Raw genomic sequence first — 20,072 nt, forward strand, 5'->3', positions numbered from 1 at the left:
TTTGTGTGCAGTCAGATGAATTCTTCAATGTACTCATTGTTGTTTAAAGCAGTGGTTCTCAACTGGTTTGGATGCAAGGCCCATCATCACCTTATACATCACTTCCTGTTGGCCGGAAAGGACGTTCATGGCAAGAGCTCCGCTTTTTCTACCAGAGATTTGAACTATTTTGGAGTCTTCCTGACCACCCTTAGTTATCACAAAACCACAATAATGTGCGGACATCTCTGACCTCAACTCAGACTGGTGAGAGGTAAAAAGTCGTCGAAATAAACAAATTATAAGTGCTGACAACTGTTAGCAAGGCAAGCTAACCGGCTAACCGCCGAAGCGCGAGGTGGTTGCTTAGCAACAATGCCAAGAAAAAAAAACCCGGAAAGGCCAACCCTGGAAACAATGCTACCACCTACAGAGCTGCTAACAGGCCATGTGGCCACCCAAAAAGCAGGAAGACGCGGCGCCATTTATGCCATCTCAGCTGTTGACCCACGGGGAGCTCTCACTATATAACGGCTTGAAGAGTCTATTGATTGCGCAGATGAAAGAGCTACAGCAGGATATCTTGGATCATACTGCACATAATGCGGCACACGTACGACATGATCTGATAAACCTGCAAAAACACAGTAGAGCTGTAAAACAGCAGAACGATAGCCTTCAAGAGGAGGTTAAACACCTGCGGATGCTACGGCGAGGCATGGTGTAATGTTGCGACGACTTCAGAATGCAGAGATCGGGACCCAAGTGCCCAATAAATTATTTACTTAATAATGACTGTTAATCAGAAACAGGGATCTGGCGACAGAACCACACTAACAAGCATAATGCACAAACAGAGAACAGACGTCAAAGGCCGAATTGAATAATCAAAACCTAAATGAGCCGGAGGTGTTTGAAATAAAAAAAACATAAAAACGGCAGAAAACAGAACAGAGCAATACGGAAGTAATACAAAATAAAGGCATGAAACCGGAACTAATGCATAAAGGTGAAAATAAACAAACTGACACGCCGGCAGAAGCGCAGAGCGTGACAGTGGGAGGAAAACTGAGAACAGCGCAATGAAATTAAAGTATTACAGGATAATAATGCTGCCTTGAGCGCTGCTCTTAACGAAAATAATGAAGCAAAAGAGAAAATCATTGAGCGAATGAAGAACACTTTGATGAAATGGATCAGAATGCACAAATGAACAATGTGATCTTGACGGGGTGCCGAATTAAACCCAGGTCATATGCCAGGGCAGTCGGAACAAAGAAGAACCAGATGAAATGGCTGTTGCTTCAACGGAGCAACAAATTGCCAAATTTCTACATTCTAAGGAGGTGGACATAGACATCCACACCATCGATACTTGCATCCCACTGTATGGCAGAAACAACACAACACTCGTCATCATCGTTAAGTTCACCAACAGGAAATTCAAAAACGCACTGCTGAAACAGGGAAAGAAGCTGAAAGGAACAAACGTCTACATGAATGAGCGTCTGTCAGAACGCAACGCAACATTGCCAAGAAAGCATGAGACTTGAGGAAGCAGGGATACTGTAGAGCCAAGGCACTTGGACTGCCAACTGCAAAATTTAGATCAAGTTAAATGGAGGACCGGAGGCCAGAGTGCTTTGTGTCAAAGACATCAAGGACCTGGAAAAATATGAAAGATCATATCACCAAGACAACAAGGAATAGGGCCAAAACTCACAAATAAGAACGATGCAGAAGGAAGGATTACATTCATTATCATTTGACAACATCATCAGCACGTCACAAGGGACTGATCAGCATTGGATTTAATAACCCATTTACCTACATTTTTGACACTCAAAAAATAACACAAATGTTTGCAGCACAAGAAGATCTACAATTGGAAACCTTTTGCTTTCCAGACCACAAACAACTGGAATTGGAGAAAGATATACTGTAGATCCGGACCCAAACTTCTTTTCTCATATCAGAAATGACTGCTGTTACTACACGGAGGAACTATACAATAATAACTTTAATATTTGTTAATATTAAATAATAATATTTTATGTTGTTCTTGTTCTGCTGTTGTCCTTGTCTCTTGTCTCTTGTCTCTCTTTTTTTTTTGTCCCCCTCTTATCCCTGCACCGCCCTCTGTTCTCTTCTTCTCTGTCCCCTCCTGCTCCGGTCGCTCCAAATTTGCTTAATAACAAGCATCTAAGTCAAATAAATTCTGTATAACAGGGGAATTGTATATCACACTTCTCCCTGGCAGAGTAAATCTGTTGAGCACTTGACGGCATTTGGATCTACAATTGTATCTGCTTTAAAGGCTGGACAGGACAGGGGAGAAAAAAAAAAATCATGATAGGACAACCATTTACTCTGTAGACCACACCTCTGCCTGGGCCAGTAGATCAAATTGGGCATTACTGTACCTGGTAGTCTTCATTGTGCTCGAAATTTTCCTCATCCAACACAACATGAGCTTTCACTTTATGCCAAGCTCTTATCCAATAGATATCCAGGTATCTAGCTGTGTGTCGTACGGACGACACTCGATGTCCTTCCCCTCCCACTGAAGCTTGACCAAGTCACCCATAAACACGGCACGCACCATGTGGTGGCGTAGCAAACAAACAGCGCAGACGCGAGGTGCGTTCACGGACATTGGGTCATTCCATTATTTTTGTGGCAAAGACCCCGCGACCCACTGACCCACCAGTTGAGAATCACTGGTTTAAAGCACTCGGAAGGAATATTCTGTTTATGGCCTTTCATAGACATACAGTATAGTGTATACGGTATGTTCGTACATAAAAAGTGTGTTTCTAAAGCAGTTACGTTTTTGCTTTTTGCCCACAGCAAAATGCAGTTACCTGGGCCAGGTCTTTTCTGAGGGTCAGCGCTTTTTATCCAGGAGCTGCAGGGAATGCAAGGTAACTTTTGTTGCTGTTCTGTTTAGTGTTTCACATTGCAATCAAATCACCAGGCTGTATTTCTCTTTTCACAAGAGTATTTAATGACTGTCTGTCTTGGACTGAACCCCTTGTTGTACTATTCAATTAACCAGCAGGTCTTATTAGTTTTCCATCTCTCCCCCAATCGACTCAATCTATTCCTCTTTGTTTTTCTAATGACCAGAACGCCAGGTAATTAGAAAAACGAATGAATGCTGAAATACAAAGACCTCGTTTAAACTGATGCTTTATCACTGCATGGACTATAATTAAAGGCATTCTTGGCCTTATTCATTGCAAGGCAATTTATCTTTAGAGACAACATTTTAGGGACAAAATTGTTATTGTTTGCAGATATTTGCAAGGCCCAGGACATACTATATTTCCGAACCAAACCCATTATTACTCCTTGGAGACACTGAACATCGTCATTTCAATGTAATATTGGTGTAGGCATTTAACAGCCGTCCTCTCTTCCGGTATGGCCAATTTGTGGTCATATTGCTTTTAGAGGTGCCCCAGATGTGTTACTTACAGGTTTTCACGGACCATGAAGAACAATGAGTGTAGAAGACAACTAACAAATTAAAGTAAATAATGTCGTGTGGTATTTAGGTTTGTGTAAAAATGGTTGCAATATTTGCTATAGAAGACTGGAATAACAATTGTGCTGCTCACGGCTTTGTCCCGATAGCAACTGGAATGTTCAGGTTCTCTTAGAAGACATTTCATTCAAGCAGACTTCATCAGTTTATGCTCAATAACTAGGTGGGACAAACACTAGTCTGAGGTAGGACAGCCCTAGTCTGATGCTCAGATGAGAGGTGAAACGTCTTGTAAGACAACCTGAACAGTCCAGTTGCGGTCGATTCAATGCCCTGAGAACAATGGGCCTCATGCACGAACATCTTCTTAAAAGTCTTCTTAAGAACTGTACTTAAGAAGACTTGGGTTGGAAACTGCGCCACATTCACGACACGTTCTTAAGTAGGGATAATCGTTCGCACCGGTGTTCTTAGGTTGATGAATGCCAACTGCGATGCACATGCATGTGAGGCCTAATTTGCCTAGGTCACCGCCTATTATTACCTATATAAGGTAAAAAAATGTGCCGTGCGCAACAGGCAGCTGGAGGCGGAGATGGCAAAGCGCAAGGGCAAGACTGAGAAGCAGCTGGACAACAAACGAAAGAAAAACTTCAATTCTACTGAAATAGAGGTGCTTTTACAAGGAGTGACCGAATACAAGACCACCTTATTTTCACGTGTATCCACCGGTCATCAGGCCATCCAAAAAGAGTCGGCATGGAGCACCATTGCAGGCAACATAAATGCCGTTTCCACGGAGAAACGCGCCACAGCAGAGGTTAAAAAGAAGTGGTTTGACTTAAAATAGACTCAAAAAAAAGATTGGACTGCACCGGAGGCATCTGGAGGAAACGGGAGGTGGGCCATTAATCAGAAACCAAACCATTTCAGAAACTCTAGAAAATATTTACACAATCATGATGGAAAAATAAAGTCAAAATACATAGTTTGTGTGTGACAATTTATTTTTTCTGTGGTTACATTTGATTAGACGCTGCCTAATTAATACAGCAGCCCCGTGCTCTGGCTCAAGACGTGGCTGGAGGCGCATGTCGTTATCTGGGGGTGCTCCTTGCGCAATAGGCACACCACGTTTCATTGCGATGTTATTCTGATGATCCTGCACACCTGCAAGAACAGAGAGGGAAGCCTGAAGCCTGAAGCGGGACATCAAATATTTGTCGCTTTCAGCAAATAAATCTACATGGTCCCTTTACATTCTCTCTCTGCGCAGCACACGTCCAGCCAGGTACTTTTTTTTTTTTGATGAATTGGGATTTGAATATATATTTATCCATGGAGTATATTTTAGTTGTTTTGATGATAAATAATTGTTGGGATATTTTATTTGCACTCCATTTTTTGGGATCAGGTTGCAAGATCCATCATGAGGGTGATTGCGCATTGAAAGTGCAAGCTTTGTGCGTAAGAGTCCTCCTGAGCGTTCGTAGAATTTGTTCTTAGATCTAAGAACTGGGAGTTGAGAACACGTTTCGTGAATGCCAAAAATCTTCGTAAGAAGGCTTTAAGAACACATTTGTGCGTAAGAACGTTTCGTGAATGAGGCCCAATGACCTGAATGGGAATATTCACAGGCATTTAACAGTTTGACGTTTTCGTTACATTACCCACTTTTTAACTTTTTTTCAACACAATAAATCTGATTCTCAAAGTGAGTTAAATCTGATTCTTATGCTGGAAAAAAAAATGGCGTTTCTAAATTACGCAACGTCCAACCACCAGCCCAAAGTGGACTACCTCACTAATATGGTGCCTAAAGAAGCACGACATTGAAAGAAGTTGTGAAGGAGAAAAGCATCTTCGGGGATTGGGTCGATACTTTGGACCTTGAGCGATACAACTGGGACCACCAGAGCTCTGATTCAACAGCCTAACGGCTGCTGCTGTGGTTGCTATTTGTCTTCAGAGCCCAAGGGAAGATGACACAGAGTTTTATTCAACATCTTTTCTTTTGTCTGTCTGCAATTCGCATGCTATCTGTGGTTTGGCCCTCAGTCTTTTTCCCAATAGCCTCATTTGTTTAAGAACGTCTTAGATTACCTTATTTTGTAGGTATTCAACAGCATCATAAGGGATGACCATTGCATGACTATCTTGTTCATCATGCTATGGGTATGCATGCTATGCCTATGGGTAATTTTGACTCTCCAGTGAGCATAAAATGCATGTTTTTGGGATGCGGGAGAAGGCCGGAGTACCTGGAGAAAACACAAGGAGGACATGCAAACTTCACACAGTCACATGTTTCAACTCAGAATTCAATTTGGATCTGCAGACTGGGACTGTGCTAACCGCTGTAACTGAATTGCCTATAACTGCTCAGTTTATCATCATTTTCTGCACAATGCAAACCACACCTTTCAATCTACTATGTGTCAATGTAAGAGGCATCATTGGATTTTAAAGACATGTGAGTCTCAGCCCCCAGGAGAAGAGGGAACAAAATTTCACAGAGGGAAATTATTTATTATTATTATTATTTAAAAAAAAAAATAAAAACACCAAATTATATAGAGGGACTTAAGAATATCTTAAAATAGACCTAATGATGCCACTGGTAAGTATATCTCAACAGAAAGTTAAATAACTTCAACGCAGAGGCTGTATAATAAGCTTTTCATTCTATGGTGCTAATTCAGTAGTATCCGTTCCTGTGCTTGTTCTTCCAGAATGGCTTGATGGTGAAAGTTACAGAAACATGTCCCGACCTCAACTGTTCTGTCAGTGAACAGATCTTAAGGGATGGGAGATGCTGCAATGTTTGCCAAGGTATGATGGTCACCTTCCTGCATTTCTGTCTCTTGAATTACTTTTGAATGTTAATACATTAAAAAAACAAAAACTATTGTCACTGTGAAGAGGTTATAAAGTCAGTTTTACTAATCTGGTCTGCATTCAGAAAATATTTCTCCATTTAACGTACTTTTTGGTTCAGAAACCTATCGTAGCAGATTGCGTTGTCTGCTAAATGGGCACCTGCTCGCCAATTTGCTCCAACTTTGTTGTTTTAACAAGGAGTTGTTACTGGGGAAAAAGCCAACAATATGGAAAATACGTTGAATTATCAAACTCTTAGAGAGGGATGGTTAAAGAAACCTGGTGTGTATTCTAAGCCAGGGAAACTTAAAAAGTGTTGAGTGCAAAAAGGCGATAAGAAGGGAAAGATTAAGACCTCAAAAGCTGAGAGAAAATGAGGAAAATAAAATGAAGTGTCACAATGTTGAGAGAGAGAAAGACATAGATGAGAGGAGATGAAAATAGAGAGAAATATAAGATTACAGTGTTTGAAATTACTAGTACTAAAAAGAAAAGGAGAAGATGGGATAGGAAACATTTGCAGGCAAGAGGATTTATACATTTAGAGATAAGAGACTGTGCTTCTCCCTAACTTGTCTCCATTGCAGTCGATACTCTGAAATGCAACTCTTGCTTTACTTTCAGGTCGAAGAGGAACAAACTACTCAAATATTAATTAAAAGTGATGAACAGCAATTCAATTGGCATTACAAATGACTAACAGATTCACAAGCTACACATTTAGCTGTCAGTCTGTTAACATTGTTTTAAGGAGACTGTCTGCATTTCTGAAGTTACTCTGCTTTAGTAGTGCAATTACGGTAAAGGACTGTACTGTATCTTTGGACTTATTTTAGAATACAGTGATACCTCTGTTTTTGTTATTAAACCATTCCAAAGGGTCAGTCTAAAACCAAATCCTACAAAAACGGGGAAAAAAAATCCCCTAGTAAACAATGTAAATCCAATTAATCCGCAAGAGCAGGTGTAGGGAACCTATCGCTCTTTTGATGACTTCATCTGGCTCTCAGGCATGTCTAAACACCACAAAGTTTATCTATTGTACTTTTTTTGGCTGACATTTTAAAGTAATACATTACAAAAATCACAGTGTTAAAAATAATGTTCATGGCTTTCATGGCTCTCTTAGCCAAAAAGGTTCCCGACCCCTGCGCTAGAGACACCCAAAAATGTTAACACAAAACACGTTTATATAAAAGAATTATAGGTTTACATGCAGAACACAATGGTAAATGCATTTAAATGATGGACGAAAGTGATAAATGAACGTGTGTGTGTGTGTGTGTGTGTGTGTGTGTGTGCGCGTGTGTGTGTGTGTGTATTTACACAAAATTTGCCTGGCAAATGTTATTTTTAAGAAACCAGAAAAACATTACATTCTGTTTTCCTACTTTTTTAAGGTTATGACTTCTGCTCAGAGGGCCTCATCTGTGGAGACAATTCTGAATGTAAAAATCGGAATACAAAAGCGGAGTGTGAATGCAAGAGCGGCTATGCCTCCATTCATGGGGATTCTACTTACTGTGAAGGTAGGAGTAAACTTCACTCTGCAAGATTCCTGAGACTGACTCCTATTTATTTTGCTCATTAAGAACATTTTGATAATTGTTTAAAAAAGTATTTGCAGGCTGTTTTGGGCAATAATAGAAGCAGTGCTACAAAGACTGTAAACTATGCATTAGGATAACAAAGATCATGTTTGATTGTGAACTTTGACCTGAATGAAAGGTTTATATATATGTAACGATTGGCAGTGAATGTGAATTTAAAATTGAGTATGCTTAGTTTTGGGCTGCACGGTAGCCAAGTCGTTATGTTGGCCACACAGTCAGGAGATTTGGAAGATCTGGGTTTGAATCTCCGTTTTGCATGTTCTTCCCATGCGTGGGTTTTGTCTGGATACTGCGGCTTCCTCCCACATTCCAAAAACATGCATTTAGGCTAACTGGTTAATTGGCGACTCTAAATTGCCCATAGGTATGAATATGAGTGTGAATGTTTTTTTGCTTGTATGTGCCTTGTGATTGGCTAGCATCCAAAGTCAGCTGGTATAGGCTCTAGCATACCCCCACGTGACCCTAATGAGGATTAAGTGGCATAGAAAATCAATGAATGAATGCTTGGTTTTCCATTTTAGTGTTTAATTCCATGGGATTTACCTTTGTTGTCTGTGTTAAGATGGCTAATTTAGTGTCTGTTTCTCCTCTACCATGTCCTGTCATGTCAGTGCTGACATGAGAGTACTCTATAATGGCATATTGTAATTTTCCAATTGAACTAGAAGTGCTTTATCTGTGAGTGTCAGCTTGCTTCCATTTTGATGGTTGTTGGGTTTGGCAGAGCAATAACCTTGCCTCTGGGTACTGTAGGCCCAGACTCCTTGGGATGGAGCTAATGGTCACATTTGATTAAGATGCATAGCCGTGCCAATCGCCAGATTGGAGGATTTTCTCATTGCTGTCTACTGTTGTCTTTGGGTCGGCGCCACCCTGGACTCAATCCTCTAAACATGCTGAGAGCTGGGGAGCCTCAAGCCTTTCAGTCTGTTTGCTTCTGCTTGATCTGCGTGGTAAAGAGGTTTACTCAAAGCTCTGCTCCAATCCAAGATTGTACCACACCATATGAGTGAGAACGGAAAGACACTGATTGTTGGCAACAATGTAAATCATCAAGGCATGGCAATATCCATGTTTAGGGGTTTCCCCTGGAGTTAGCTCAAACTTTTGTTGCAAATGGATTAGCTGGAAGCCTTCTTTGACATTAAATATTTTATATTTTCAACATGACTGCTCCATCGACTCCAAATTTGTTTTTCCCTCATATTAACTTAAAATGGCAGAGTGATTGAAGACTTGATTTTTATTATTGTTCCATAAAGTCAGACAAAAACCGGCACATATGGAAACTGAAGAATTTTTTTCCAATAGGAAATAATGACATCCAATCAATCTGTTCCAGACACGCAAAAATATTAACTAAAGTAAATTTTATGGAGAATAATTATAATTTATATCCTGAAAACAATTCAAAATAATGTTTAAATGACAAATAAAATGGAAATTACTTTCACCGTTACTGAAGACTCTTGTTGGCGAATACAATGAGGAGAGGAGAGGAGAACAGCAACTTCTCACCATCTTCATTTGTGATCACTGTTTCATTAACATCTTTACCCAAGTCTTTTTTTCGCCAGAATGGACCTTATTTTTTATGCAGACTTCCTGTACATCTTGGCAAGATTGGCCACGCAGTCGCCATTTTTGTACTTTATGATGAGTTCTTTCTTTAATTCAGTAGTGTTTCCCACATCCACTCAACTCTCTTTTCCCCAATGGCGGGTTATTTAGCAGTCACATTCAATAAAAAATGCATGGACAGTGAGTCAGTGAGACAGTTCAAGCAAGTCAGGTCAATGCTCAGGTCAAGCAAGTTACAAGTCAAGTCATACAAAAAACTGAGATTATCTACCCCAGTTTCCACATTTAAATCAGTAAAAGACAGTGAAATTTAGTTAATCATTAACAGTAACTGACATCTCCACTGAATTTGACATTATTATCCAAAGATGATTATCAGAATACTTTTATAGGGCTTATGGTAAGTCAAAGTAGAATTCTTACAATGGCATGTTTAAAAGAAAAAAATACTGCCAGTGTCCCTAAAACATATTGACAAAAAAAAAAAGACAATGAATTTGATCGTCAGAAAATAATGTAACTTAATGTAACATAGTTTAAATAGAAATAATCTATTCAACATCTGTGATGCAGTGCCTTGCTGTCCGCCTGGATACGTTAACATTCATGTTAGCAAACATGACCTTTCTAGGTAACGTTTGACCCCTTTGACAGGACAATAAGTTAGCTAAAGACACGTTTACTGTGCATTTTATTGAGAAGACGTATACATTAGGTAGCTTGTTTAAGCAATGTTAGTGTTAGCAACATTGTCTCTTGTGTCACTTCAGAGGTGCTGTAGCCTGCGCACAAGCGGTGTGCAGTGTGACGTACACAAAGCTAGCAGTACTGGCGGAGTATATATCTGTGTATGGCAGATGCATATCACACTAGCATGAATATATCAATCAAGTGACAAACGTCATAGTGATGATGGATGATAGGCTGATGTCGATCCTTGTTTTAAATGCCACGTGCAATCAACAATGAACTTTCCTTATGCTAACGGTGAGTTATTATATCTTATTGCTTATCATGTCTACTGTATTGGGTAATATGAGTATAAAGGTGACTATAGGGCTGTTATTTCATGTTTACAGGGCTCTAATAATGTTCAAGTTTTTAGAAGGTCATAAACAGGTTTTCTATGGACTAACGACAAAATGATTCCATTTATTATACTGAATCCTACTTTGCGGGGTCTGGAACCAATTAACTGGGATAAACAAGAGATGACTGTATATTTATTTTTAAATTTAATGCCGTAAAAGTAAAACTTTGGTGAGCTCATTTGTGAGACAGCTTTCTGAGTGTGGGGAAATTCAGAGAGGATCAACTATATTAAAATTTGACTTCTGAATAACCAGGATATCTACATACATTATATAAAGTAGAACCTTTTTGCTCTAGACATCGGCTAACTTGCTGTACATATGCTTTCTGTGTTTCAAGCTAATGTCTGTACATAATGTAACACTCAGCTGTATGAATGGCACATTGAGTATTGTAGTAAGTCTAGCAGTATTGCTTCATCTTTGACATATTTATTAGACTAAAAAACAGGGTGTCATTGTGGCACTGCATGGACAATAATGATGTATGTTGTTCCTGTCAACTACAACTTGCCCGAGAAGGCAGAAACTGCTGATATGCACACATACTGTACTCATGAGGAAAAGCAACCGTAGGCACATGCTAATGATGGTTGAGTCCCATGACAACTTCGTGCTCACCAAAGCCTGTGATAAAAAAATGCATTACGGCATGTGGTATAACATCATTCTTGATTTAGGACTTTATAAATACTTGAAAAAGGAATGCACATTTTTACATTGTTTTATCTCATAGATCAAACAAGAGCAGTCTTTGTTTGTACAACTTTCATTTTGTAAGTCAAGTCAATTTACTTTAGCAGTCAACATACTTTTACAAGTCCACTTTACTCACAAAAGTGAGTTGACTTTTTTGTTTTTTTCAAAACTAAGTTAACATCATCTGCAAAAGTAAATCGACTTTACTTGCAAAATTGATGTACAAATAAAGACTACTTTTTTATCTACATGATAAAATGATGTAAAAAAAAATGAACTATGCTCATGTTTTGGTCCATCTGTCCAATGTAAAAATTTATATTTTGTTAGCCGTTAGCTGATGGCTAATGACTAATGTTATGTACAGGAAAAACATATCTCTGCTTACTTTAAATGATTTGCAAACATCCGCTTGAAATTGCATTTGAATGAAGTGAAGTGAATGGAGTTGTATGGCATCCCCATTAGCAGTGTAGTGCATCAATGGTGACTTACCCCACACTTGGTCTCAATTCTGGTCAGATTTGAGTGATGAGGAACATAGTTCCAATTAGTGGCTGGGGCCACTTAAGTAAAGAGTTTGGTTTCTCAAAACAATATGCGTTACATTTGCATTAAAAAAAAATGCCTCCTCAAAAAAATCAGACCTCACAAATAACTGTGTTATTTTCTCTCCGTTTGTATCAATGCACGCGATCGCTTGTCCATTGTTGTGTGTGATGAAGATGTTAATGTTCTTGTTTACGCCGATATTATCGGCCCGATATTGGAATAAAGATGTATATCGGTTGATGTCTGTATCAGGTTTTTGCCTATACTGAAAGCCAATAATAAAAAACTGTGGACCCCTGTACTTCCCGTCACCGAGGCATCCAGTGGCGCCAATACGTGGAAATACTTTGTCACGTCCTGTGTTATTCCTCGCAGTCGGAACTGGGCTTGATATGTTGAAACCACGGGAGTGGCAGATAGCACCGACGTTAGCTAACTCGTTAGCTTGTAGCGGCACCGGGACTGTCTGCTTGTCTCTGTTGTCGACATTTTTACTAGCGACGAGCGAGTACACCACTATCTGTATCTCTATCTGTTCACCCATCTAAATTATCTGTATCCGTACCTGTATGCTGAATGGGCGGGGCATAAAACAGAAGTGGGTGTGGTTTAACCAAAAACGGGCGTGGCTTAAATCAGTACATTGTTATTATTTTTTTTGTCCTGTCAAGCCATTAGGGCAGATAGTATTGTTGATCTAAATGCCCTCACATGCTCAACAGATGTGCTCTGCCAGGGGAAAGTGTGAGATACTCTTCCCCTGTTATACAGAATTTAGTTGACTTTATTTGATGTTTTGTTGTTACACACACGCACACACACAACACCCGGAAGCCTCAACGTGACACGCCGCACAGGGGAGTAGGGGACCCTACGGTCCCAGACCCACAACCCAGATGTGGGTCCCTAGTAGAGTGGACTACTAGGGAGCAACAAACCCACCATGCCCGACCCCCAAAGTTATATTCATCTCATGAAACTAGTCAACATTTTATATTTTGATTTTGGCCTGACTGGGCTCAAGCTATTGTGTTTGAACAAAAACATCATTGTTTCAGGCTGTAATTAGGGAGTTGTCAGCTAAACAACACCAGTGTAATGTGTCTGTGTCCTCAGGCACTGAGTGAGGATTTAGATGTGCTAGATCTGCTGGGAGAATTACTCACAGCGTAAACAAGAGCTGATGAGGATAATAAGACGATGATATGCCAATTAGTGCAAATGTTGAAATGTAAGCAGAATGGAGCAGCATCAGGTAGGCGATACGCTGAGCTGGAAAGAGAGCTGTCCATGAAATTAACTCAGTGCTTCTCACCAATGGTGCTTTCACATCAGTGTAGTGTGCTGTCCGAACTCACTGGATGTTTAATTCAAAACTGTGACACAGAACCTAAATACTGTATATTCATCTATCATACACTTTACCCACTAACACACACATGCAATTACATGTAAGAAAGTATGTCTCCTATTACAAATTAGTGAAATATATTTCTAAAACAGTCCCTCGCCACTTCGTGGTTCGTACTTTGCGGCTTCACTCAGTTTTTCAAAAATATATTATTTAATAAACCATGCTGTTTTGTGCTTGAATATGGCCTATTATTGGTCAAAACTAGGGATGCCTGATAATTGGCTTGTTTGCCGATAACCGATATGCCGATATTGTCCAACTCTCAATTTCTGATTCCCATTTTAACCGATACCGATATGTGTAACATCACATACTGTATGTCATGGAATTAGCACATTCCAGTGACCCACAATATTGTTTTAGACATTTCTCTTCGAGCTTAATAAAGTATCTTTCTATCTAAGAGTAAAGAGTGTTTGGTGCCACCTACCTCAACTCCTGTCTTGTTGTGAATTGCATCTCCATATTTGGTGACCTTCGACGTGGGTAAAAATTAGAGATGACCAGTTATCCGTTACGGATAATGCATTTTTGACGAGTACAAACATGTATCCGTGATCGTGAAGACATCATGCTCTGTGAATAAGTCCATACAAAGTGAATCAAACTAGAGCCAAATTTTCGCACATCTGTATATAAATCTACAAGTCTCCTACAACTTTTCATTGTTCACATCGGCAACTCTCGATGACGTCACAGCCGCACAATATGCACTTGCAGCTAACTAGCTATGTCATCAGATGGACACTGGAGCGATGTAGGCAAGATGACTGCTCTCTGTGACATAGGTGCTGTCCCACATTAAAAGATGTAATGAAGTGTTTCTTTCGTCATGCATTTACTGTGTAATCCTCACGAGAGGCTTGCCGTCGGAGCGACCTCCTCAAACTGGTGTGTGTCCCTGTATCCAGCCTTTGCCTATAGCGGAGGTCATTTAGTGATACTGCTACGAAAAAACAGCATGAACTCTCTCATTTGTTAACACTCCCACCTCCCAGTGACATATGTAAACCAGGGATGTCCAAAGTGTGGCCTGCGGAACATTTGTGGACCACAGTTTTTATGGGCCTGTCAACTCAGTCGGTGCACAGTGAGTTCTCGATAATGTCGGTATCATGTCGGTAGACAGGCACGCTGATGGCAGCCTCACCTGATCGGGGAATGTGTAAATTCAGCTAATTTTACTTACGAAAATGTTAAAAACGATTGGACTTATACAGAGAATACATTCGGAATACAATTCAAAATACAAATACACTCTAATTTCTCTAAAGGAATAAAACTACATTGTTAAGTGTTAAGATGGTGGTATAGTATCACAGTGTGTTCCCAACACACTCTGTAGACATAGGAGATAGTAAGTACTCCAGAACACCTGTAGGAATTAGTTGCACCAACTGCCAAGGCTTGATCAGCCTCCATTTCTGCAGAACAACTTTAAATTGTTGACCCATTTTGTGGTCCCTGAAACAGGCCTTTTTGTATAATTCCTAAATATACATTATTTAAAATTTTTTTGAAACCTTACCTTTTTTTTTAACATCTGATACTTCATCGTTTACCTTTGTGCCATTTCAAGCTATTCATTGGACTTGAATTTCAATAAGTAACTAGAAAAATTGGGGTTGTAAAACTTTTGACCGGTAGTATACGTATAATGATAACATAAATTAAATATGGTTTTGTTTTATTTGTTATCATGACTGGTGAGGCTCTGCCTCACCTGCCTCCCCTAACTGCACACCACTGTTATATGGCCTACACAAATCATCTTTGGCAGGTTTCCTTTCAATTTGAAATAATAATTTTAGAACATTTGGTTGGATGGTTGGCTTGAGTCTTTTATTGACATTTATCAAACGGCAATATTTCTATTTGACATCAGGAGTTTGTTTAGGAACAGTCTCCTGCTGTTTACAGCCACCATGGGTCTCAGTAAAGACGCTGCTTGTGTCTGTTCTTCTCTCTCTCCTCAACCGATCTAACTCAAGCACAGATTTGCCTTTTTGGTGTGTAATAGTTGCAATGGTTTCATTGCTTCTCCAGCTGTGTTTTAAATGATTTGGGGCTGAATTAACATGTTTGAGCTGTTTATTGTGATAGCTTCTCTACTTCTTCAAAAAGGTCTGGATTCCTCGGCAGAATTCTTTGGTACAGGGATTCTGCCCTGCTGTCCTTTTTTATGCTGTGTGTAACAAGATTAGAACCTACTGTGAGGCCAACACATCAAACTTAACGGGGCTATTTCTGTTTGTTCAGCTCACTTTCATTTAGCCTCCACAGCAGCTGAACTCCCTGACTTCAGACAACAAACGTATGATGGTCCCTTTGGCTAACAGGCTCTGGGGAAGCGTTTTAAGATGCCCCTGATCTCTACGCATTCTGAGCTGACAACACAGCAGGTTGCAGCTTTTCTTCTCTTCTTTGCTCTAACTTTCTAACCTATGTCACACTGGCAAAATGCTTCCTGGACATAGTTTGCTGGTCCTACTTGATGTGCAGCAACTCCATGGTGTGTGGTAGAGAGGTATTCTGAAGGCAATTTTTGAACAGTATATTCCTCACAAAAAATATGTAGTATAAGTAGTATGTAGCCAATATCCATACTTTCTCATATCTTTGGGAGTCTCTGAGCCACCTACTACCCCACCACATCCTCCCTCGGGTCCAACATCAGTGTCCTTTAATTGCTTTAACGGCTTCCACAGACAGGCTCCAAAATCTTGGAAAAAGATTACGACACGAGACGCTGTTATCGCTGCAGAGACCAATCATACAATTTTCACTTTCTGTGGGTGCGGTGATTATGCGCCCAAATACTTTTGTCTCAATGGTGGTTTTAGTGTCCAGATCCAGCATACCCTGGAAAAGTGGTTTAGGATTCCGATTTTCTCCATGTGTGTCCTATCCCCGCAATTCTGGGTCCACTGCAGGTGCAGTTATCATACATTTGTAAAAGAGGAGAGATTATGGAACATTTGGCTTCTGGGTGGCTGTAAGTTGAAGGGACGGACAGATCATCACAAACTGTAAGACTTGAAATGGCAGGTGGCAGCAGCATCAAACTACAAAAAGATAGATCCACGGGAGTGCAAAGCCGCAGAATTTGTAACCTCACAGTGCGGAAATGAGCTAATCAAGGGCAACCCCTGCCTGCAGAGCTTCTTCAGCAGGGATGAAAGTGTGTTTGTGAGTTTGTGTAGCTTCCCTGGGATTGCAGATGAACCCAGAAAAACATGATGTTCATGCAGAGTCTGCTTTTACTGTCTGCTCAATATTTTCCGTACCAAGCTTGCTCACGCATAACAAGAACTGGAGGATGAGGAGCATGGCAATCTGTATAACGTCATCATATCTTGCAGAGGTTTGGCTGATTTTATATCACAGACCTTTTCAGAGTCCAGTCATTACTGTTAATGCTTTCAATGCTGTGAAAAGGGGCAAAATGAAGAAGATCTGGCTTATTGATTGGGAGCAGTTGGTAATAGCCCTCATTTGTCCTTATTCATTCCTGATGATGGGAGCAGCATTATGCATCTGTCTCCTGTGGGATTGGCCAGGGCTACTGACTGAATTGTGTTCACTCAGTGGCATTTTGGAGTAATTGGCTGTGTTGTTCTTCTGTGAATCAATCAGGTACTCGGTTGAAAGTCTGCGAGGTCTTAAAACAAAAATGTAATGACAGGGAACGAACAAGCAATGACGGCTGCTCCACCTCAGTTTGGTACAATTTAAAAAGAGCTGGGTGCATGTGCTAGGGTGAGAGTTATGCAGAAGAGTGGAAAGCCTGTGGCAGTGGCAAGCTTTGCACACTTTCCCGATGCATTCATCTCATAACTGGATGCATGTGAGGATCAGTTTCATATCTCCAGCTGTTAGATGGTTTATTGATGTAAATAAATGTTTTAGGTGGCAACATACTGGATTACAGCACTCCCATACCTCTTTTTTAGCTACATCTAAAAGACTAAAAGACTGACTTCCAGTGTTGGCAATAACAGTGTTAAAAATGACATGTATGACACCATTATAGTAGGATCCATGTGATCTATTTATTATTATCCAGTGGCGGTGACGGAACAATGGTCTACTATCAGCAACAATTTTTTAAAGTAAATTTGTCCCTAATTATAACTTCATACTTTTCCAAGAAGCTTTTTGGCTATTCCAACCTTTTTTAAAATTTACTTTTTAGTTAATAAAGACTACAAATACTGATGCAACACATACGGTTTTGGAGTTCTAACCTGTAGGATGTAGTCCGTAGGAAATCAGTGTCACTTATTTTGTTTTTAAGGGAATTTCATGCACTTTAGTAATTCTGTTGGCTGTGCAAAATAATAAAAAAAAAAAGTAGAAACATTTTTTGTGAATAAGTCCCAGTGTGCATTAGGTTAAAATTTGTTGTGGTAGAAGTAGTAGAAGTGACTGGTTGCTCACATGAATATTGACCATAGCCTAAACATAGCAAATGTGTGTGTTTGCAGTCAGCATTTAGTCTTGCAGGGCCAACCTCCCCATTGCTGGAAAAGAAATGGCCAAAGTTATGAAAAAACAGAACTAAATAATCAATATGTATTCCCAGATTAATGCTCAAAACACAATTTACTTGCTAAAACACGCAAAGGTAGACAGGCCCAGCAAAACATAACAATAAAAGCTTTTTGTCACTGCTCAGACAAAGATACTGAAAGATGGCATGCTGCTGGAAAATGCAGTCAGTACTTTTAGCCAAGCCCTATTCACGGTGCGAAAGTCAGTGGGTCTATGAGGAAGGAGAGTGTCTGTAAGCACTATTTGGAGCAACTCACTCTACTGTGCAAAACTGGCAGAGGTGTGCTGCATCCACAGCTACGGGATTCTAGTAAAAGGTCAGTGAAAGAGCTGTAATAAATTACAGTCATTTCAGTGAACAACAGCATGTTGTTTGTATGCTGTCGCTCTTCTGAGTTCCCCCCCCCTCTCCGATCCCACCCTTCAAACTCACTTTTGGGTGGCATCCATCTCTGCCGTCTGCACTGCACTGACTGCATGTGTTCCAGCGCCATCCTTGGCATCACCCCGGTCCCTTGCCTCATTCTTCATATGGTTATTTATCCCTTCTTATTTCCGTTCAATTTCCTAACCATTTTTGAGCTGTGGGGATTGCTGTGATAATCCTTAAGCCATTGGGTTTGCTGCTCTCCATGGTGTATGGGATAAAATGTTCAAATTTCCTCTGGATTTGAGCGTAAAAGCCCTCATGCCAGCCTGGAAATATTCATTTGTTTTAAGTAGCCGAATGGGCATGACTGCAGGTTGCCTAAAGCGCTCTCTCTTGCTCACGCTCTCTCTCTCTATGTCCCTTTCTCTCTACTGTATATATACCGTACATTCCTGATCAAAATTTTAAGACTTTAAATTTCAAGAATTTCCATTTTGCACTGTTGGATCCTCAGGAGGTTCTAAGTTGAGCTTTAAAATGCAAAGAGAAGAAATGGGAGCGTGAGAGAAAAAAAAGATTTCAGTAAGCAATTTATCAATCATTAAAGTGAAATAGGTTGTTCATCAGCTGATCAAAAAGTTGAAGACCATAGCTTTTAAAAGCCAAAATATTGGCAAAAATGTGGATTCAGTGTCATTTTCTGTCAGGTATTCACACTGTCATGACCTCTTGATGGCAAAGGCAAAAAAGCTTTTCCTCTTTGAACGCGGTCGGATTGTTGTGCTGCATAAGCAAGGCCTCTCGCAGTCCGCAACAAATAAGTAAAGTGGTAGACGCAAAAAAATGTCAGCATCCCTGAGCCGGAGGATCCGATTGGCTGTCCACCAAGGCACAGGACGATCCTCAGCCCAAATGGAGGTTGTTACTGGTGCCGAATGCAAATCGGATCCTCCGGCTCAGGGCTGGTGACATTTTTTTTGGTCATACTGTATATAGGAATGTCCCGACCACATTTCTTGGCTTCTAATCGGATCCGGTTTTTTTATAGTCTTGCTGATCTGATCCAATATGCTACTGATCCTTTTAAAAAAAAAAAAATAAAAAAAAAGCTTTTGTTGCAAACATGAATTATGGAATTTAATATGGTATGCATTAAAATAATGCCAATTAAGTATTGCTGGATGAACTTTTTTGTTAAACAGCATGACCAACAATATTGTTTGGATTTTGTAACAAATCTCTTTGAGTCAGCTCCCTAATCTAATAAAAGATCCATCCAGTAAACGATCAAATTGGAAAAAAATGGGAGTGAAAAATACTGAATATTGTCATGGTTATAGATCAATTGATATGAATAGAATATATGAATTTTTTTTAACAAACTCGCCTCAGCGTAATAGTAATTTATTGACGGTCCCCAGTATAAACAACCAGTGTTTAGAGCAGCACTTCCCATGCGAGCAGTGGCGGAGCCAGAAATTTTTCATTGGGGTGGCCAAGGTGAGACCATGACTCACATAGGGGTGGCGATAGGTTGATACCTGAAATTTCTAGATGGCCAATGGGGTGGCCACGGCCATCATTGGCCACCACGTAGCTTCGCCACTGTGTGCGATCGCCCCGTACAATGACACAGCAGTCTGGGCACAGTGAGGGGGAACTACCGCTGTAGCCATGGAGCCGAATATCCAACATCCAACATGAAACGAACTTCACCACGGTACACCGCGGACATGTCTGCTGGTGTTGCTGGTGTTGGACTTTCTTCTTTTTGTGTGAGGGAAGTACAATAAATGTATGCATTGAAGGTATTTAGAGTAAAGTGATGTTCTAAGTGAATAAATAA

General features: G+C 40.2%; 1 protein-coding gene across 1 annotated transcript in view; it reads left to right on the forward strand.

The window, feature by feature from the left end:
- The window catches only part of LOC129178161 (protein kinase C-binding protein NELL1-like), a 288,999-nt gene that overhangs the window by 122,678 nt on the left and 146,249 nt on the right, over positions 1–20,072 (forward strand). The window contains exons 10-12 of the mRNA XM_054770107.1: positions 2,830–2,903; positions 6,202–6,301; positions 7,750–7,878. Of these exons, the coding sequence (XP_054626082.1) occupies positions 2,830–2,903; positions 6,202–6,301; positions 7,750–7,878 (303 nt within the window). The remainder of the gene's footprint in view (positions 1–2,829; positions 2,904–6,201; positions 6,302–7,749; positions 7,879–20,072) is intronic.

Source organism: Dunckerocampus dactyliophorus, chromosome 3 (genome assembly GCF_027744805.1).
Source record: "Dunckerocampus dactyliophorus isolate RoL2022-P2 chromosome 3, RoL_Ddac_1.1, whole genome shotgun sequence".
NCBI lineage: Eukaryota > Metazoa > Chordata > Actinopteri > Syngnathiformes > Syngnathidae > Dunckerocampus > Dunckerocampus dactyliophorus.